This window comes from Coenobita brevimanus, chromosome 100 (assembly GCF_032717465.1).
Source record: "Coenobita brevimanus isolate Jiangsu-jjx chromosome 100, ASM3271746v2, whole genome shotgun sequence".
Classification (NCBI taxonomy): domain Eukaryota; kingdom Metazoa; phylum Arthropoda; class Malacostraca; order Decapoda; family Coenobitidae; genus Coenobita; species Coenobita brevimanus.
In genome coordinates, this window is record NC_137053.1 from 54,242,303 (window position 1) to 54,264,611 (window position 22,309).

The 22,309-nt window shown below is 43.9% G+C and overlaps 1 protein-coding gene across 1 annotated transcript in view; it reads right to left on the reverse strand.

The window, feature by feature from the left end:
* LOC145414591 (sodium channel protein 1 brain-like) overlaps positions 1-22,309 on the reverse strand; it is a 1,229,691-nt gene that overhangs the window by 830,133 nt on the left and 377,249 nt on the right. Inside the window, exons 7-9 of the mRNA XM_080284113.1 lie at positions 21,875-22,019; positions 18,333-18,467; positions 12,205-12,885 (exon numbers count right to left, since the gene is read on the reverse strand). Coding sequence (XP_080140239.1) covers positions 12,205-12,885; positions 18,333-18,467; positions 21,875-22,019 — 961 coding nt within the window. The remainder of the gene's footprint in view (positions 1-12,204; positions 12,886-18,332; positions 18,468-21,874; positions 22,020-22,309) is intronic.

Below are 22,309 nucleotides of genomic sequence, written 5' to 3' on the forward strand. Positions count from 1 at the left end.
AGGGAAGGGATCGGATTAGATGGGAATGAAGGGATGGGAAGGTAAGGAAAAGGAAGGGATGGAATGGGATGGGATGGGATGGGATGGGATGGGAAGGGAAAGGAAGGGAAGGGAAGGGAAGGGAAGAGAAGAGAAGGGAAGGGAAGGAAAGGGATGGGAAGTGATCGGGTTAGATGGGAATGAAGGGATGGGAAGGTAAGGGAAGGGACGGGATGAGATGGGATGGGAAGGGAAAGGAAGGGACGGGAAGGGATGAGGGATGAAAGGGAAAGGAAGGGATGGGAAGGGAAGGAATCGGATCAGATGGGAATGAAGGGATGGGAAGGTAAGGGAAGGGATCGGATTAGATGGGAATGAAGGGATGGAAAGGTAAGGTAAGGGAAGGGATGGGATGGGAAGGGAAAGGATGGGATGATATGGGAAGGAAAAGGATGGGATGATATGGGATGGGAAGGGAAGGGAAGGGAAGGGAAGGGAAGGAAAGGAAAGGAAAGGGAAGGGAAGGGATGATGGGATGGAAGGGATGACGGGATGGAAGGGAAAGGAAGGAAGGGATGGGAAGGGAAGGGATCGGATTAGATGGGAATGAAGGGATGGGAAGGTAAGGTAAGGGAAGGGATGGGATGGGAAGGGAAAGGATGAGATGGGATGGGATGGGATGGGAAGGAAAGGAAAGGAAAGAAAAGGGAAGGGAAGGGAAGGGAAGGGATGATGGGATGGGAAGGGAAGGGATGGGAAGGGAAGGGAAGGGAAAGGATGATGGGATGGGAAGGGAAGGGAAGGGAAGGGAAGGGATGGGAAGGGAAGGGATCGGATTAGATGGGAATGAAGGGATGGGAAGGTAAGGGAAGGGAAGGGAAGGGAAGGGAAAGGAAGGGAAGGGAAGGGAGGGGAAGGGAAGGGAAGGGAAGGGAAGGGAAAGGAAGGGAAAGGAAGAGATGGGAAGGGAAGGGATCGGATTTGATGGGAATGAAGGGAAGGGAAGGGAAGGGAAGGGAAGGGAAGGGAGGGGAAGGGAAGGGAAGAGAAGGGAAGGGAAGGGATCGGATTTGATGGGAATGAAGGGATGGGAAGGGAAGGGATCGGATTTGATGGGAATGAAGGGACGAGAAGGTAAGGGAAGGGATGGGAAATGGGAAGATAAGGGAAGGGAAGGGAAGGGAAGAGAAGGGACGGGAAGGGAAGTGAAGGGATGGGATGGAAATGGAAGAGAAGGAAAGGAAAGGGAAGGGAAGGGAAGGAATGGAAAGGGAAGGGATTGGATGGGATGGGAAGAGAAGGGAAGGGAAGGGAAGGTAAGGGAAGGGAAGGGGAGGAATGGGAAGGAAAGGGATGGGATGGGATGGGACGGGATGGGAAGGGATGGGATGGGAGAGGAAGAGATCGGATTTGATGGAAGTGAAGGGATTGGATTAGACGGAAAAGAAGAGATGGGAAAGACTGCATGGGATAGGAAGGGATGGATTTAGACGGGAATGAAGGGATGGGGTTAAACGGGAATGAAGAGATGGGATGGAATGGGAATGGATGAGACGGGATATGATGAGATGGGATAGGATGGGAAAGGATGGGAAGGGACAGGATGGGAAAGGAGATGAAAGGATGTAAAGCGAAGGGAAGAAAAGGGGTGGGAAGGGGAAGGAAAAGGATGGAAATAAAAGGAAGGGATGGGAAGGAAAGGGAAAGGAAGGAGAGGAAGCAAAGGATGAGAAAGGGTGGGAATTGAAGAGAAGGGGAAGGAAAGAAAGGAATAACGAAGAAAAAAAAGGGAAGGAAAGAGAAGGGTAGGGGTGAGATTAAAAAAGTGATGTGACGGGAAGGGCCAGGAAGAGAAGGGAAGGGAAGGAATGGGGAGGAAAGGTAAAGGAAGGGAAGAGCATGGACGGAAATGAAGCGAAGTGAAATGAAGGGATGGAATCGGAAGGGAAGGGAAGGGAAGAAAAGGGAAGGGATGGGAACTGATGGAAAGGAAGAAAAGGAAACGAAAGGGACGTCAAAGGATAGAAATGGAAGGGAAGGGAAAGAAAAAGAAGGTAAGAAAAATCAAGGGAAGGAGAGGGAGGGGAAGGGATGAAGAAGGAAAACATGAGGAAAGGAAAGGGAGACAAGGGGAGGGAAGAGAAAAAAGGAAGGAAGGAAGGAAAGAAGAAATGAAGGAAGGATTAAGGAATGAAAGAAGGAAGGAAAGAAGAACGGAAGGAAGGATAGTAGGAAGGAAATAGGGAAGAGAATGGAAAAGAAAGGAAAGGAAAAGCAAAAGAAAGGAAAGGAAAGGAAAGAAATGGGAAAGAAAGGGAAAGGAAAGTGAGGGAAAGGAAGGAAAAGGTAGGGAAACGAAAGGAAGGAAATGGAAAGGAAGGGGTGAGAAAATAAAGGAAGAGAAGGAAGGGATGGAGGATGGGGAAAGATGGGATGGGAATGGAAAAGGATAGAATGGGATACGATGAGATGGGACGAAACGGAACGGGATGGGATGGAATGGGATGAAATGGGATGGAATGGCATAGGATGGGATGAATGAAATGGGATGGGATAGGATGGGATGGCATGGTATGGCATGGCATGGGATAGCATGGAATAGAATGGAATGGAATGGAGTGGAATGGAATGGGATGGGATGGGATGGCATGGCATGGGTTGAGTTGGGTGGGATGGGATGGAAAAGAATGGGAAGGGAAAGGAAGATCTGGGATGGGATCGGATGGGATGGGATGGGACGGGAGAGGAGGGAAGGAAATGAGAGGCAGAATGGAAAGGGATGAAAGATACAATGTGTGAAATAAAAAAAAAGGAAAAAAAGGAAAAGCATGAAAATGAAGAGAAAGGGGAAGGGGAAATGAAGAGATGTGACAGACTGAAAAGAGAGAGATGAAGAAAGACTAATAAAGGAGAGAGAAAAATGGAAAGAAAGAGACGAAAAAGAATGAGAGAGAGAGAGAGAGAGAGAGAGAGAGAGAGAGAGAGAGAGAGAGAGAGAGAGAGAGAGAGAGAGAGAGAGAGAGAGAGAGAGAGAGAGAGAGAGAGAGAGAGAGAGAGAGAGAGAGAGAGAGGAGGGGGGGAAAGCTCCATGTAATGTCAAGAAGATTAAGTACTAAATCCCTCAACCTCATGTAAAAGAGGGGAAAGGGAGCGCGAGAGGAGGAAGAAGAGGGAAGAGTAAAGGGGAGGAAGGGGGAGAGGGTACAGTGAGAGGAAGGAGGAGGAGGAGGAGAAGATAGACGGAAGGGGAAGAGGGGGAAGTGGGAAGAGGAGGAATGGGAAAAGGGAAGGGGAGGAAAGGGTAAGGACGAGGGATGAGGAAAGAGAAAAAGGCAAAAGGAGAGGGAAGGATGGGAATGAAGAAATGAGAGAGGGAGAAAAGTAGAGGAAGAGGGAGGGAAGGGGATGTGAGTAGGGATAGAAAGAGTGCAGAGGGAATGGGGACGGAGAAGAGGGAGAGGAGAGAGGGGAGAAGAAATGAAGAAGAATAAGGAGAAGAAGAGAGAGACGAGAGAAGAAAAACTGAGGAATAGGAAGGTTAAAGGTTACGGGGAGAGAGAAGAGAGGGAACAGAAAGGGAGATTAAATGAATCAGAGACGGAAAAGAAACAATGGAGGGGGGAGGGAAAGAGTGGAGGGATGGGAAGAAAAGATGGATGGAGGGAGGAATGGGGAAAGAGAGGGGAAGGAATGAACGGATTGGAAAAAGAGAAGGATGAGGAAATTTACTACAGGGAGGAGGAGGAGGAGGAAGAGGAGGGGGAGGGATACGGAAAAAAGATGGAAAGGAAGATGAGGGGGATGAGAAGAGATGACGAGGGGAAGTAGAGGGAGAAGAATAGATGGAAGCAAGGGAGGAAGAAGGAGAAAAAGAGACGGAGATATGAAGGAGAGAGAGAGAAGAAGAGATAGAGAAGGGAAGGGGGGTGGGAAGAATAAGAGATGGAGGGAAGAGAGGAGGAGAAGAAAAAGAGACGGAGAAAGAAAGGAGGGAAGAAGAGATGAAGAAGCGAGAGAGGGGAGGGGAAGAGATGAAGAGGGGACAAGTAATGGAGAAGGAAAGGAGGAGGCGGAAGAGATGGAGAAAAGGGAGGGGAAGACTAAGAGATGGAAATGTAAAGAAGGAGATGAAGAGACAGAGAGGGAAGCGAAATGAAGAAATGACGAGGTGAGAGAGAGAGAAAATAGGGGAAAACCAAGGGGAAGTGAAGGAGGAAATGAATGTAGGGGAGGGGTAATGAAGAGAGATAGAAGGGAGAGTGAGTCTGGGATAGGAATGTGAGTGAGAGAAATCAAAGAAAATAGGGCGAGGGGAAGAGTAAGGGGAAGGGAGGAGGGGAGGAGTAAAGGGAAGGGAGGAGGGGAGAAGTAAGGGGAAGGGAGAAGGGGAGGAGTAAGGGGAGAGGAGAAAGGGTGGGGAGACGGGGTGCGGAAGGGAGGAGGGATAAATGGTAAAGGTGAGGGATGGGGGAGAATGATGCAGGAAGGTAAAAATTAAGAGAAATATATCTACTTCCTAATTTTTCTATCTAGCTCAGAGAGAGAGAGAGAGAGAGAGAGAGAGAGAGAGAGAGAGAGAGAGAGAGAGAGAGAGAGAGGTGAGGAGTAGTATGGACCTGGCTGGGGTGGATACAATAAAGGCTTTCAGGAAGATTGCTCAGTCTCTCTCACCCTGCCTTACCCACCCTGCTTCACCCTACCTCACCCCATCCTGCCTCACCCAACCCTTCCTTACCCTGGCTCACCCCTCCCACATCCTTTCTAATCTCTCCTATACCCTGCCTCACCTTTTCATATTCTGCCTTACCTCACATTGTCTCACTTGGTCTCACCCCTCCCACACCCTCGTATACTCCGTCTCAACCTGCCTCAGCCCTCACATACCCTACCTCATTCCACACCCAGCCTCACCCCCCATGCCTGGCCTCACCTCCCATACCCTGCTTCAACGCTCCTCAACCCTGCCTCATCTCATACCCTGCCTCATCTCACACCCTGTTTTATCCTATAGCCTGCCTTACCTTACACCTTGCCTCATCCATCACGCACCCTGCCTCATCACACACCTTACCATATCCTATACTCTGTCTCAAATCTCTCACATCTTGCCTTATCCGTTTTACAATTTTCGTCACCCCTTACCTAGTCATCCCTAACCTGCCTAACCCCTAACCTGCCTCCCCCCTAACCTGCCTCACCTCTAAGCTGTCTCATCCCTAACCTGCCTCATCCCTAACCTGCCTCACCCCTAACCTGCCTCACCCTTTACATGCCTCACTTCTAACATGCCTCACCCTTAACATGGACCCAAAACCTGCCTCACCCCTAACCTGCCTCACTTCTAACATGCCTCACCCTTAACGTGCCTCACCCCTAACATGCCCACCCCTAACATGCCTCACCCTTAAAATGCCCACCCCTAACATGCCTCACCCCTAACATATCTCACCCCTAACATGCCCACCCCTAACATGTCACACCCCTAACATGCCCATCCCCAACATGCCCACCCCTAACATGCCCATCCTTAACATGTCTCACCCTTAACATGCCCACCCCCAAGATGCCCACCCTTAACATGTCTCACCCTTAACATGCCTCACCCTTAACATGCCCACCCCTAACATGTCTCACCCCTAACATGCCTCACCCCTAACCTACCTCAGTCTTAACCGGCCTCACCCATATCCTACCTCAGTCTTAACCCGCCTCACCTAAGCTGTCTTACTACTACCCTGCCTCACTCCCACCCTGCCTCATCCCTATCCTACCTCGTCCCTTACCTATCTTACTCCTAACCTGCCTAATACCTAACCTATTTCACCCATTACCTGCCTCACCCGTAACCTGCCTCACCAATAACCTGCCTCACCCATAACCTGCCTCACCCATAACCTGCATGCCTCACCCATAACCTGCCTCACCCATAACTTGCTTCACCCACATCCTGCCTCACCCCTAACCTGCCTCATCCATAACCTGCCTGACCTTTACCATGTCTCACCCCTCTCACCCCTAACCCTCCTCACCGTGATTCCCGTGATCCCTGGCTAAATACCGCTTAAACATAATTATTTTTAACTATACCTCTGTGTCCTGCCTCGCTCTGCCTCTCCCTTCCTCCTTCATTCTCTCCCTACCTCGTTCTGTCGCTCCCTACCTTGATCTGCTTCTCCCTGCCTCGTTCTGCCTCCTCCTACCTCCATCTGCCTCTCCCTACCTCGTTCTGCCTTTCTCTGCCTCATTCTGTCTCTCTCTGACTGCATCTACCTCTCCCAACCTCGTTTTGCCTCTGCCTCCCTCCTGTTCCTGACTCGTTCTTCCTCGTTCTGCCTCTCCCTGCCCCGTTATCACTCCCTCTGCCTCGTTCTGCCTCCCCCGACCTCGTTCTACCGCTACCGACCTCTTTCGCCTCCCTCGTTTTGTCTCTCTCAAGTCTCCTTCTGTCTCTTCCTGCCTTTTCCTGTCTCGTTCTGTCTCTCTTTTTCTGTCTCCAATTTGCTCTCCATGCCTTGTTTTGCTTTTTTCTGCCTTTTCCTGTTTTTTACTGCCTCGTTCTGCCTTTCGCTGCCTCGTTCTGCCTTTCCCTGTTTTATCTATTCCTCTCCTTGCCTTGTTCTGCCTTTCCTTGCCTCTCTTCGCATCATTCTGGCTTTCCCTGTCTCTCCCTGCTTCATTCTGTCATTCCTTGCCTCTCCCCGCCTCATTCTGCCTCTCCCAGCCTCATCCTGTCTTTCCCTGCCTCATTCTGCCTTTCCCTGCCTCATTCTGCCTTTCCCTGCCTCATTCTGCCTCTCCCTGCCTCATTTTGCCTCCCCCTGTCTCACTACAGTAGTATTCTCGTGGCCTTAGATGCCTCCCCTGCCACCTCCTCCCTCAGCGATCTGTTGTGCATGTTTCTCCTGATGACTTGAATTCGGATGACGTCCATTACTTTTTTTTCTTATTTTTTCAAGATGGTTTTATTCGGTTTTGGAGAGATTTTCGTTTTTTTTTTTTTTTTTTTTCATTTTTCTGATAGGTTAGATAATGTCCTTGTTAGCCCGTTCACTGGTTTAGTTGAGTAAAGTCACGGAAACAAGTTGTCCGTTTGTAGCTTGGTTAAAATGAATAATACGTCACCAGTGGGAAGAGTGGGTGAGAGAGAGAGAGAGAGAGAGAGAGAGAGACTGAGAATTTTTAACTTCTTCAGCTAGCCTCTCTCTGCCCTAGTCAGCCTCACCAGTATCCTCGACCTCTTCAAAACGAGGGTGTCTATTCCAAGCTTAGTAATCGCCCAGCAGCAGCAAGAATCAATAAAAAAAAATAAATAAATAAAAGGCGTCATCGGAGTCACTGGGTCCAGTCCGACGCTGCTCCCCCCTCCAGTATCCTCGTAATTTATACTGTTTGCGATGGATATTTGTGTATTTGTGTACTTGCATCTTTCTTTATAGCCCTGCGTCTCTTTACCTTTGTTTCTCGTTGCCTCCCCCCTCCTCTCGCTTATTTATCTATCTGCCTCTTCATAAACCGCCCCCCCCCCGTCTCTCTCTCTCTCTCTCTCTCTCTCTCTCTCTCTCTCTCTCTCTCTCTCTCTCTCTCTCACTCTCTCTCATTTAATCAAGGCAAGCCGTCAGTTACAATCACTCTCATGCTTCTGTTCAGCTGCAGGAAACCGTCGCCTTCCTACACAATACTCTAATGTAGTTAAGCCCTTGAGGAAGTGTGTAATCTAATCTACACATCCTTGTTACAGCAGGCGATTTTATTCAGCTTCGGAGACACCTTTCACCGCTAAGGAGTTAATAATCCCTCGACAACAAAGATTTAATCACCTTCTAAATCATCCTTAATTCGTTCAGTCCGGTGGTGTATTTTTTATTATATGTATTCTTGCTGATGGCAGATGATTTTACCCACCCACTGATAGATTTTTCGAACTGGAGGGTTAGATATAGAGTTAATAATCCCCTTCAATACGAGAGGTCAAATAAGTTGAATACATTTTCTTATATACTCTTTTTACGCTAACTTGGCCTAAAATTGCCCTATCTCTATCTTTAAGGCCGAGTTTTACCAATCCATAAAAACTCGAATATGGTGCTAGTCATGAAGCAGTGCAGTGGAAAAGAAGTAGAGCCATAGTTTTGTCTTACTGTGCCACTGAGCTGTGTGAAATAAGCCGCAAAAACACAAAAATCTGGGCCAACCTAAGGTAAAGGATCAATAGCTGCATATATAAACTACGAAAGACGTAACTTGGATTGAAAGGGTATATAACTCTGAACCACTCTTAAGTCCTTCAATCAGACGAAATATCCTCCATTTAGTCTTGCTGCTTCCAGACACCTGTATTTAATTTATAGGACCTCTCTGCCACTGAAGGAGTTAACGAAAGCCCATCTAATCTCTCCAGTTTTATTTCTTTAAAGCTACATAAAATAATCTTGTAGTAGCAAAAATGAAATATGAAATGTCAGCGTATTGAAGGGGTTAAAGAATATGAATATCCCTGAATCGTCTTTAATGATTAAACAACTCTGAACGTGCCATAATGACTATAAATAACTATGAACCATACTCAATGACCAAACAACTCTGAACCATCCTTAATGACTAAACAACTCTGAATCATCTTTAACGACTAAACAGCTCTGAACCAGACTTAATGACTCTAAACAACTGTGAATGACCCTTAATGACTCTGAGCAACTCAGATGCATCCTTAATGACTCTAAACAACCCTGAACCTTCCATAACGACTATAAACAACTTTGAACTATTCGTTATATAACATTGAACTATCCTCAATGTATCTGAACTACTCTGAACCATACATAATTACTCTAAACCACTCTGAATGACTCTTTGCCGCTCAAGTCTTTCTTTTTTGAACCACTTCATGAATGTAAATCACTCTGAACAATTTTAAGAGTTCTAAATCACTTCGAAACATTATTAGACGCTCTGAACCACTTCGAATAATTATTAATAGCTGTGAAACCACTCCGAATCATTATTAATAACTCTAAGTCACTTGAACTCTGTTAATAAAACTACACTAGTATGAATCAATTTTATTGACTCTAAACCGTGTTGAACCTTCAAAGTTAGAGGTTTAGAGTGTAAACCATTCTAAATCTGTATTAATATATCTAAACAACTCTGAAACACTTTTGATAACTCCAAACCATTTTGAACCATTATCAAAGACTAAACCATTCTGAACCACTTATATGAGCTCGAAACCATTTAGAACCAGTGTCGATACCCCTAAATTATTTCGAAGTACCCCCAACGACACAACCGCGAACTAACCCACAACGACCGTGAACAGCCTCCGTACGAGCTCTGAACAGCCACAACACAGACAGTTCCCGGGGTCAGTGTAATAGGCGCATCCATCAAGGCGTCTCCCCGGCTGAAGAGATTATGGCTGGAGAAATTATTTGATGGATGAAATAATCTGCCCTCGCTAGGTTCAGATCAGGGTAGCATAAATCCGAGGCGAAAAGAGCAAAAAAGAGATGACAGAAGAGGAAGCGATGGGAAAGAAAGAGGAAGAGAGGGATAGAAGATGAAGAGGAGGTGAAGGAAGAGAAAGTGAGGAGATAAAAAGAGAAAGGGGGGGGGGATGGTTTGCCAGGTTTAGGCAGAGGAAGAGGAAAAAAAGAAAAGGCTGAGAAAAGGATGGAAGAGGAAAGGGGTAGATGATGGTAAATGAAAGAGGAGGGGAAATGATAGGGAATGAAGGATGAAGGAAGAGAAACTGAGTGATGAGAAAACTAATTGAGGATAAATGAAGACGATGGAGTGGAGGATAATGAAAGAGGGGATATGTCAATAAAAGGGGGAATGGCGATGAAAAGAGATGACGATGAATGGAAAATATGAAGTAGACGAGAATGAAAACATGAGTTAACAAAGAACGCATGAAAACAGAGTACCAAAATAAAATAATAATAATAAACGACAGCAGAACTCAAAACACCAAATGATTAAAATACACGAAGAATGGAAAAAGAAGAAAATGAAAACAGACGACGAGGAAAGCGAGAGATTACCAAGAACGGAAGAAAAGAAAATCAAATGATAGTATAAATATTATAAAGGACAAATGCTGGTGAAAAAAAAAACACCAGATAATAAAAGTGCAAGAAGAATGGAAGATGAAGAAGAAAGAAGAAGAAAAGTCGACGAGAAAAACAAGAGATTATGAAGAGAAGAAAATGAGCAGCAGAAGAGCAATAGAGGAGATAGAAAACGGGAGGAAACAAAGAACGAAAGAAAAATGGAGTATAAGAAAAGTTAAACTTAATAAAGGGCGAAGGTATACAAACACAAAGCACCCGATGATTACAGATAAATAGGAAGACGACAAACGCTTCAAGTAATTTGCTAAATGTATAAGAGGCGGGTCGGCCACAGCGAGTTTAACTTTCACTCTCATTATGGTGTGGGGTTTATGTCACTGAGGGTCTCATTCTCGCTGACTTATGCTGATGAGGGAAATAGTTCACGATGACGATGATGTTGGGGATGGGGGGGGAGAATGGGTGATGGTGGTGAGGGGAAAATGGGTGATACTGGTGGTGATGGTAAGGCAAATTGGGTGATGATGATGGTGGAGTGACCTTGATGGTGGTGGGGATGTGTGATGGTTAGGGGGAGTGGATGGTGATGGTGATGAAGGAAAAAGGGGTGACAATGATGATGCTGCTGATGATGGTGGTGGTGGTGGTGGTAATGGAAACTGGGCGATGGTGAATGATTATTATGGCGAGGTATAATGGATGACGATAATAGGCTAAGCGGTGACGACGAAGGGAAGTGGGAGATGGTGGAGGTGTTGATGGTGGTGACTGTGATGAAGGAAAATGAGTAATGATAATGTTGGTGGTACTGTTGATGGAAAATGAGCTATGAAGACGATAATGATATGACTTGGGAACAGGCGATATCAGAGAAAGGTACAGTAACTCTCCGACTGCTGAAGTATCTCTCTCTCAGCTTAAAAAAAAAAAAAAAAATTGCCTGACGTAGACCTTAATATTATAGTGTTCATTAGCAAGGAAGTGAAGGTCGAGATGGCTTTCAACCGTCTGACTGTTAGGATTTCTCTCAGATGAACAAAATCGTCTGGTTTGGCCTAAATATAATACACAGGTGCGTCCACAGGGGTCAGTTTTAGTTATGCTGGCAACTCGTATTCGTTTTTAGTTATGCTGACAACTCGTATTCGTCATCGTAGAGGTAAGTGATGGTAATAATGGAAGCGATGATGATGGCAAGTTTTAGTAATGGTAGCCGTAAATGGTAGTAATAATGGAAGTGGTAATAATGGCAAGTTTTAGTAATGGTGGCGGTAAATGGTAGTAATAACGGAAGTGGTAATAATGGCAAGGTTTAGTAATGGTAGCGTAACTAATGGCAAGTTTTAGTAGTGGTAGCGCTAATGACAATAATCGTTTAATCAATGGCAGTACTAATGACTGGGTTTAGTTATGACAATGGTTTCAGAAATGGTGATGGTTTTAGTAATGACATAGGCAATAGTGATTAATTTTAATAATGACAGTGATAAGTGGTAGTGGCCCTCACAGTGGCATGGTTAGTGCTGGTCAGTGCTGATGGAGCTGTGGTGGTGGATCTGTGAGTTATAATTAGCTTGTGTAAGGGTCCTATTCTCCTTGGCTAATTTTCTCATGGTCGCGTCATCTCTTCATCAGTATTACAATTGAGATGACTACAGAAGATTTTATGTCGTTGATGGCGGGTCACAGAACCTGAGTGTTGATTTTTCCAGTTACCCTCTCATTTTCGTACAGATTCAGATATTTTATCTGGGCAACTAGATTTTCTTTCTCAGTTACATGAGTGTTAAGGAGGTTCCCTTGCAACGTTACCTTACCTGTTCATTTCTTTATATGATAGGTGTTTATTCTGTAGCACGTATTATTTGTGTAAGCTACCTCGATATTCAAAGGACATAAATGGTTTAGAGGAGAATAGTAAGTTGATATGAAAACTAAATTACTAAGATAGAGATGCATGAAGTCCTACTAAGCAAACGAGAATATGATAACACAGATAATGACTTACCTGTATAGTGATGGTTAGTGAGAAGAGAGACAAGTGACGCAAAGAGTGAGAACAGATACAATAGATGGAATAGCTGGGATACACAGTGTAGACAGACAGAATACGACCACTATTGATGATAAGTATAGTGCTAACCCTTACCTGTGGTGCGTGAGGCAGGTGATGCAATGACATGGTGTCGGCTCCGTCATGGTCCCCCACCACACCGGAGTCGTCCAGCGAGGGTTGGCGATGGGCCGGGTTGTTGGGCTGCCGCAGGTGTGGCCTGGGGTCGTCGCACCCTCCCCGCAGCGCCACCAGCCCGGGGGGTCCTGGTGGTGCCACCTGACCCCGCGTGTGGCAGTGGCAAGTACAGCATCGCGTGGTGGAGGCAGCTGGGCAAGGTTCACAGGAGGATGACGCCCCTGTACGAACCGCCCCAGTCTCTCCCCGCCCCTGACACTGTGGGGGTGAAGCCTGAGGGGTCTGGGAAGCAGGGGGTGCAGAGCAGGCTGAAGCAGGAGGGGTGACCACCAACGAGGCGGGGCGCGTTAGCTGCGATCCTGCGGATAGCCCCATGCGGGGCGTCGCAGGAGGCGCTGAGGGCTGCCTGCTCGAGTCCGATGTCGCGCTTCCTCTTCTCTTCTCCTCCTCTTCCTCTTCCTCTTTCTTCTTCTTCCTCCTGGAGAATTTGTCGGTGAGGATGCCCGCACCCCGTCTCATGACGATCACGCGGCGGTTCTTAGGCTTCTTTTTCTCCAGAGGCCTCGCGTGCGTCAGTTTCTCTGGGTCGAAGCTGAAGGTGGAGTCGTCGCGGTGGTCCATCAGGTCCTTGGTTTTCTCCTGTAGGGGTGAAGGAGAGGTGAGATGTGGAAGGAGAATTGGAGAAGAGCTGGGAATGGAAGAGAAAGAAAAATGAACAGGAGGGTATAGCGAAGTGGCAAATAAGGAAACTGAGGAGAAATAGGAAAGATGAGAAGAAGAGAATAGAGAATTAGCAGGACAGTGATATAAGGTCCTTGGTTTTCTCCTGTGGGGGTGAGGGAGAAGTGAGTTATACGGGAAATAATTGGAGATAGGAAGGGAGTGGAGGGGGAATTTGAAGAGGAGAGAGGGGAAAATGGAGAGAAGTAGGGAATGGTGGGAAACGCGGACGAGAATGGAGGTTGTGGAGAGGAGAGAAGGAAGAGAAATACCAGACGTGGGAATGAAGGAGAAACAAGAGTAGACGAAAAAGGAATAGGGGAAAATTAAGAGAGGGAATGAAGCAATAGAGACTGTTGTTGATGTTGTTGCTGAGTAGGCCTAACCTCAATCTGTTTGGCAAAGCAGACCCGTCAACCACAGACAAGCAACCACCCTTGCAGGGCCGTCCTGTGCTGTGAACCGATTTTCCCTTGTGGTGGACAGCACCCCACCAAGGTAGGGGGCAGGAAAGAGTGTGGAGGCATGGTTCCTGGATCATATCGTTTGTATTGTTTATAAAAACTTCAACATGCTTGTATGCATCGGCCTATGTCACCTCACGGCGGCTCTCCACGCTGCACGATCTGTGGCAGCCTCCCTATTCATCCCTTGCCTTGTGGTCACACTCTATGACTTTGTCCCAAGTGTTTTTCGGTCTGCCTCTCTCAACCCTATCCCCGATGTTCACACATTTCACCTTCCGCACCCATTTGCCATCCTCCACCCTCTCAACGTGCCCAGACCATCTCAATGTACCGCTTCTCATCACAGCACCAGTACACTCCAGTCCCATCCTTCTTCTCAACTCTTCAGTCGTAATCCATTGTCCTTTATTTTGTCCTGGATGGATACCACATTTGCGTTTCTCCACCCAGTTAACAGGGGCATCATAGAAGGATCTACATCAACCCGTTATTTAGTTTTGTGTTTACCACCCAGCGTTGTAGTTGGTTCTCTGGGTTACAGGAAACCATTAAGCTTGTCATTCAGTGTAGATCCACCTTACGTGGCAAGGGGAGTAATAAAACTGACAGGAGGGATGAGAGAAATGGGAAGTGGGGAACGCAAACATGGAGAAAAGAATGATAAAGGAAGAAGTTCGTACCTACATCAAGTAATTGGGTGATGATCGTTACTACCTACCGCCACATATAAAGAGAGGGATAGGAAAGAAGAAAATATCGTCGGGGTGAGAAAAATAAGAAGAAAAATAGGAAATCAATCAGAGAATGAATAAAAAAAAAAAAGGAAGAAAGTGGGAGAGAAGATAAGATTAACAGAGGAAAGAATGAAGGAGACAAGAGAAGAGTTGAAAGGAAAAGAGCTGAAAAAAGACAGCAAGAAATATGTGGGAGGAAGGCAAGGATAAGCAGGGACAGAGTTCTTTAGAGGAGACGCAGACAACAAGAAAGGGGAAGAGAATGAGGGAGAGACCAATGAGAGAGGAAAAAGGGGCAGGAGAAAGGAAAGAAGGAGAAGAAAGGTATGAAGCAGGAAAAGAGATAGGAGAATTAGGAAGGACAGAAATAATGTGTGAAAGTCGCTAAGCAAAATAGAAGTAAGGAAGATTAAGAAGAGCACAGAAGAAGAACTATAAACGACAAAAAAGAAGATGAAACAAATAGCATCACATATTATTTAGACATGGAAATTGAATCTAAAGTTCCTGAATCTAAATTGCTGTGTTCACTATTCAGACTTTAAAAAGTTCCTTCTTTGGCATTTTCTTTTTTTGTCCACCATTTCGTTCCACTAATTACCGTCTTTATTGTGCTCCCATTTCTCAGTTTTTAGGCCTCGCATCACCAGCAAATGCAGCATTTTTTTCCTTCCCATTTTTGGTTTTCCTGCTGCTGTATTTATTTATTTATTTTCCCTCAGTCTTTAAGCGTGATATTATTCCAAGCCTCTACAGTTACGGTATTTCCTTCTCATATTTCTTGGTCTACCATTATTCCATACATTTTATATCATCTTATAGTTTATCTCCAGATTTGAAAACTTTACCATTTAAACGAAATGCACATCTTTTTCCGTGTCATATATATATATATATATATATATATATATATATATATATATATATATATATATATATATATATATATATATATATATATATATATATTATCTTTCACATTCTGTATTTTTCACATTCTGTATTTGTTCGGTTACTGCTTTTTATTTGTCCCAACTTTTCACGTTTCTTACCCTTCCTCTTTCGCAGTTTTCAAGCCTAATATTCTCAGCACTTTCCACATCTTATTCCTTTTAGCATTTCATCGTCAACTGTTTCATATTTCTGACATTTCCCATCACTCTCTCTCTCTCTCTCTCTCTCTCTCTCTCTCTCTCTTTCACAGTATCATCATCTCTCCAACATTTCTCAGCTATTATTCTTTATCACAGTTCTTCGTCTTCCATTTTTATTTTATTATATATTTTCCCTCTCTATTAACAATTTCAAGTGTTTAAAATCTCATGTTCTAAACTTATTATTTTTTCTCATAATTCCACAACTGTTTTTGTTTAATTCCCATTTTCGTCTTTCTCACAGTATACCATTCACAAATTTTAAACTTCATATTCCTGAACTTTTCCCTCTGCATCAAGAATATTTTCGCATCGCCATTCCTTGCCTACGGCCAAAACTCTTCTTCTTCTTCTTCTTCTCTCTCTCTCTCTCTCTCTCTCTCTCTCTCTCTCTCTCTCTCTCTCTCTCTCTGTGCTACATATATATCCCGTCTCCCCTCTCCATTTTTTTTTTTTATCTCCCCTCCTTCCCCTCTCCATCTTTTAATCCCTTTTCAGTCTCCGCAACACTCTCTCTCTCTCTCTCTCTCTCTCTCTCTCTCTCTCTCTCCATCTTTTTATTTCCTCTCCTTCTACCCCATATCTCGCTCTTCCTCTCTCTATCCGTCCCCGGCCGCCCATCCTTCGTACCGCCTATTCTCCACATCTTTCACATAAATCCCGCCATTTTCCATCCTCCTACGTCGTTCATCCTCCCTCCTTCCTCATTTATCTCATCTAATTTTGACTTCTTCCTCTCTAGGGTCTCTCAAGTTTACGTGAAAAAATAGAAAAAAGCCTCCCCTCTCCGTTTTCTATCTTTTTCTTGTGTCCGTCCTGAAATTCATCAATACGTTTTCATTGTCAGTTGATGCGCTGTTTGTGGTCTATTTTATTTTACTTTCTGTGCTGTCTGGTGATTTGGTAATGCACTGCCTTCATATATCGCTATCCTATGTTTTGCGGCGATGGTATAATAAATCAAACGTTCTAGGAATCATTATAAAACCTGACAGCTGTAGAAACTGTGTCTATTTATGTCTGTCCGTCAATACATGGTACCTCTTGATCCATCTGTTTATCAACCTGGATGTTGGTCAGTCATCTGTCTGTCAGTCTGTCTATCTATCTATCTATCTATCAGTTTATCTCTGTTTACCTGTCTATTTTCTTTGTCTATATACTTGAGTTCGGTCGGAGTGGCTGAATCAAATAAATAAACAGATAGATAAATGAATAAACTTCTCTATATCTACATTGCCTACTCCCTCCCGCTACTCCAAGCCACCCTTCTTCATGTACTCCCTCACTCCAGAGCTCCACCTCATTCGCGCTCTCCCTCTCCCCATTCACACCTTTCGTTCTGAGTTCCAATTATCTCTCCCGTTGCTTTCTTGATTACTTCTTTCTCCATCTTTCATCTCTTATGTTAACCCCCTACCTCCCTCTCTGTCTTTGTCTGTCTGTCTGTCTGTCTGTCTGTCTGTCTGTCTCTGTCCTCCTTCTTCTGCTATGGCTATTTCATTTATCATTTTTGCTTGCCTCTCATATAACAGAGGACATGCAACTTCTATCTATGTTCTATATATTTATAATTTTTGTCATATTTCTGTTCCAAAAAGTAGTCGGTAAGTCGCTGATGTACACGTGATCAACTCTGGAACTGTCTCCCTAGTTTGTCTTTCTCTCTGCTTTTTTTTTTTTTTTTTTTTTTTTAATGTGCTTGACTCTGGGCATAGGCTTCACAGCCTCCTTCCAAGGCCCAGCAGTCCTCCTACATATCATACACTTCTACATGTCACCACTTCGGCGCTAACACCCACCGTCCATATTGAATACATGCAAGGGCTGTCTCATACAGGACTGGTGTATTGGTATTAGCGGGGGTATTTTTACGACATGTCGGCGAGTCTTCTGGTAGATCGGTAAAGTCTGCTTTACATGTAATTCAAATCCTTAAACTGTTCCATGCCCCAGAGGGGATTTGAACCTGGGTCCGGTAGGATCGCAGGCCACCTCTATATGTCCAGAACCCTCGAAATGAATGAATATTGAATTACGCTTTTTTTTGTATGACTTTCTATGGAGGGGACAATTTTTGATGGGTTACTGTCATTGGTTCCTTCTTCACCACGTATTTAACATTTTCTCTCATTGACGTTCTCTCTCTTTAGTTCATATCATTTCGCATACACTTTATTTTTGTCGCTTCCTTCTCTGTTCTCTTTGTCTTCCTCCTTAACGTCTTCTCTTCAGCTTATTTCCTTTGGTATATTTTCATTCTCTACCACCTCCTTGTCAGTTCTCTCTCTCTCTCTCTCTCTCTCTCTCACTGCTGTTTTCTCCTTCTTAGGTAAGTTCATTCTTCTCTCATTATTTTACTTCTCTCATCATATTATTCATCCTCTGTCACCTCTTCTTCTTTCTCCTATTTTTCCCTTCCGGTGATATTTCATTCGCCTCTCCAGTTCATTTCCCCCTGTCGCCTTCAAAATTATTTCTCTCTTTTTTTTTTTTTTTCTCTGGCGTTATCTCATTCTCCTTTCTTTAGTTTATTTCCCTTTGCATATTCTTCATTCTCCGTCAAACCCTCCTCAGATCTCTCTTAAGTTTTGTTTCCCTCGGGTGTTATTTCGTTCTCTATCTTCTTCCTCTCTTCCAATTCTCCCTCCGTAATCAATCATTCAGCCCTTCCTGCCCTCCCTCTTCAGTCGTCAATCACAACATCGCTTCTTCCCTACTCCTGATTCCATTATTCCAGTTCCTACAGACATTTCTCAGTTTGTAAGACGTTCTTTCTGTGATTCGTGTTCGAGGTGGTTGAGATAGAGACTATTTTTCTTTTATTTATTTAATTATTTACTCGTATTATTTGTCTTTAACCTTTTCTCCTTTTTACGTTCAGTTTGTGGAGGCCGAGTACTTCAATTTTATCATTATATAGATCAGTCTTTATGTCAGTCTCTGGAGAGTCCCTTTTCCTTCACAACTTCTCATGCTCAAACTCCTGTTGCTCTCTCTGTCTCTCTCACCTCCTCAGTGTTCTCAGCCTCCTCCTCGTAACTCATAGCCACTACAGCCAGCATGAGGTTGATGAGGTAGAAGGAACCGAAGAATACCACGATGGCAAAGAAGACCACTTGCAGGGGGCCGCCAGTCGCTATCACCTGTAAGAGAAGGGAGAACAATTTTAATATATAATATATATTTAACCACTTCAGCCCTTATTTCATTTTCTTTTAGTCTCATATTCTTCTCTATTGTCTTCTCTTTGTGGTAGGAGGAGCAGAAGACAACCTCTCGGAGCCCTTCATCGCTCTCACCAACGGCATGGAAATATTTAATGCAAACAGATTTTAAAAAACATGGAAGAAAATTACTATAACAGAAAGAGAAAAAGTATACAGCTATATTGAGATTGGGCTTTCAAGTTTTTTTTTTTTTGCGAAGAATCGGAATTCCAGGGATGGCACCCGAAGTTTATGTTTTCGTGCCATGAAATTGAATTTTACTAATTCATTCTACACTATAAGACACTCTAAATACACCTAAGTAAATATGATCAGGTATGGAAGACATTAAATATACTCTGTAGTACTAGTGACAGTCATCACAGCTCCAGGATCATATGGACGCCTACCCGGTGTGCTACAGACTAATGTTTCTCTTTTTCCGTTTGTCACCCACCCTCCTTTCTGGGGATGAGGACTGAAGGATGTTTATACAACTAGGCACCTCCTCCACCTAGTCATATCGGTGCCACCACTTGAAGGTGTCCCTCTCCAGCACGAAATATACACTGAATCACTACACAGGGTGGTTCATATATGATGCTTCTCTTCCTTTCCGACAGTCAGTTTCTCATGAGCTGCAGGGCGGCTCAGTCAGCGATAGCAATGTCTATCCTTCATCGTTTATCCATTTCCCACTCCCTCTGATGCATCGTTTTTTCATTTCCTACTCCCTCTGATGCATCGTTTTTTCATTTCCTACTCCCTCTGGTGCATCATTTATTCATTTCCTACTCTCTCTGCTGCACCGTTTATTCACTTCTTACTCCCTCTGGTGCATCGTTTATTCATTTCCTACTGCCTCTGGTGCATCGTTTATTCATTTCCTACTCCCTCTGGTGCATCATTTATTCAATTGCTACTCCTTCTGGTGCATCGTTTATTCATTTCCTACTCCCTCAGGTGCATCGTTTATTCATTTCCTACCCCTTCTGCCACAACCACGCCCACATCAGCAGTCTGAGCCGTCCCCTCAACACAAGGTACCGCCAAGTGTGTTTTTGGTGCAGCGCTATTTAAGGAATACCCTGTATGTAATAATAAAAAAAAATTACAGGAATGATGAAGGATGGAATTCCAACTTTTCAGCGTAAAACTCGAGTCTCTTAATGACGGCATCCGAAGTTTAATGAAGGGCTAAAGAGAGATATTCACTCTGGGAATTAGCTCTCATTTACTACCCTCGTCAACGCCAGGCCAACGACACCAGCTAAAATCTTTCTATTTACGTTCACATTAATCGATCTGCAACCATGTTTATCTGAAATCTATCTATCCACGTTCACATTTCTCTATTCTAAGTCATGTTTGTCTCTATCATCACATTTATCTGTCTTCACTCACATTTATTTATCTACGCTCATATTTATCTGGCTACGATAATATTTACCTGTCTACCCTTACACTTGTCTACCTACAAATGTATCTATCTGTACTTACGTTTATCTATCTGCGCTCATTTATCTATCTACAATAACATTTATCCATCTTAAATCACGTCTACATTCATATTTATTTATCTACAGTCAGGTCTGCACTCATTTATCTATCTATATTCGCATTTATCTATCTTCAATCACGTCTGCTCATTTATCTATCTACGATCGCATTCAACTATGCAGTCAGGTCTAGGCTCATATTTATCTATCTACATTCACAATTAACAATCTACAATCAAGTCTACTGTATACTCATATCTATCTACACTCACACTTTTCTACCTACACCCACATTTATCTATCTCCACCCACATTAATTATGAACCCCCTCATGGTCGGAACAGTTCTAGTATTCCGTTCCAGCAAAACGCCAGACGATTTTATCCAGCTGAGAGAGAGCGGAGGAACCTGAGAGTGATAATACCGCCACCATCAAGGGGTAACGAGAGAGATTCACGCGGATAATGGGCTCTCATTTACTCCCCCCGTCACTTGCAAATGAACGACACTGGTGGAAATCCAGCGACACTCATGTTTACTTGTATATAACCCTTCAAAGTTATCATTTATTGTTATTCTCCATCATTACTATTATTTCTCATTTATTACTAATCTATATTATTACTATCGTTACCCTCGTCACCGTCGGATGAAGGACACCAGCATAAATCCATCTACACTCACATTTGTTTATTTTTAACATTTTCAAACTTTCTATTATTACTGTTCTCTGTTATTACTATTATTATCCTCGTCACCGCCGGATGAAGGACACCAGCCTAAGTCCATCTAAGTCACATTTATTTATATTTTACACATGTCAGTCCTCAGTTATTACTATTCTCTGTTATTACTATCATTACCCTGGTTGCTGTCAGATGAAGGGCATGCTGTAAGTCCGTCAACACTTACATTTATTTGTAGTCATTATGGTAAACAGCAATATAGCCTCATATTACTGCGGCACATGTACACAAATAAAAATACCATAAATCTTTGTTATATAACGCGTTTTATCTACCCTTATGCTCTCTGTTGTATTATTTTTGTTTTTTCTTGAAAGGAACGGTTTGCGGGCTCCAGGCCTTTGGTTCCTTCTTCCTGGCATTAAAAAAAAGTTGCTTCTTTAGTAAATTTCAAAACGATTGTATAGAGAGGTTCCACTGATACCTACAAAGGCGATTGACCAAGTTCCACAGATTTACAAATACCGCTTGTGTGTAAACAGGATGATATTATGAGAAATGAACCTGACATACCTAATGTAATAAGAAATTGCTTCATTTACTCAAAATAATCTGAAGAGCTTAAATGAATTACCCAGGCCTATTTTCTTTCAGACACTCACCATTTCACGCTCGCTATCTAGGCACGGTTCTCTGTTTAGAGGGTATTTTTCGAAGTGTAAGGGATAGATACAACCTCTTAACCCAGTCACTGTTGTAGGGTGTAATTTCCTAAACTGAATAAAATCATCCAGAGGTAGCAAGAACAATCAGATGACATATATTTTCTTCCTGCTACTTCCAGGCTGTTAATTTTAGTTTAAGTTATGAAGGGGTTAATGCAAACTATTTTAAAACACCTCCAGTTTGAAATATCTCTCCCATAAAGAATACAATCGTCTGGTGGTGCTACTACTGTTACCGTACTACTACTATTACGTTGCTGGTACTACTACGATTACTACTACTGTTACTACTACTACTACTACTATTGCTACTCTGCTACAATAACAACAACAACAAAGCAACAACAACGGTAGCAGCAACAGCAGCAAGAAAAGCACAGCACTCCATCAACTCCCACCACTACCAACATACACCTACATTTCCTCATACTAACCTTATTATAGACATCCTCCCAGAAGTCTAGGGTGATGAGCTGGAAGGTGGTGAGCATGGACCACAGGAAGTTGTCGAAGTTGGTGTAGCCGAAGTTGGGATTATCTCCTACGTCAGGCAGGCAGGAGTAGCCCTTTGGACACACTCTGCAGGGGAAGAAAATAGAGTGAGTGAGTGAGGGTGAGACTGGGAGAATGAGGGAGAAGGGAAGAGAGAAGGAGATGTCACAGGTTGGGAAATAAGGGAGGGTGAGTGGAAAAAAGGTTGAGAGAGAGAGAGAGAGAGAGAGAGAGAGAGAGAGAGAGAGAGAGAGAGAGAGAGAGAGAGAGAGAGAGAGAGAGAGAGAGAGAGAGAGAGAGAGAGAGAGAGAGAGAGAGAGAGAGAGAGAGAGAGAGAGAGAGAGAGAGAGAGAGAGAGAGAGAGAGAGAGAGTATGT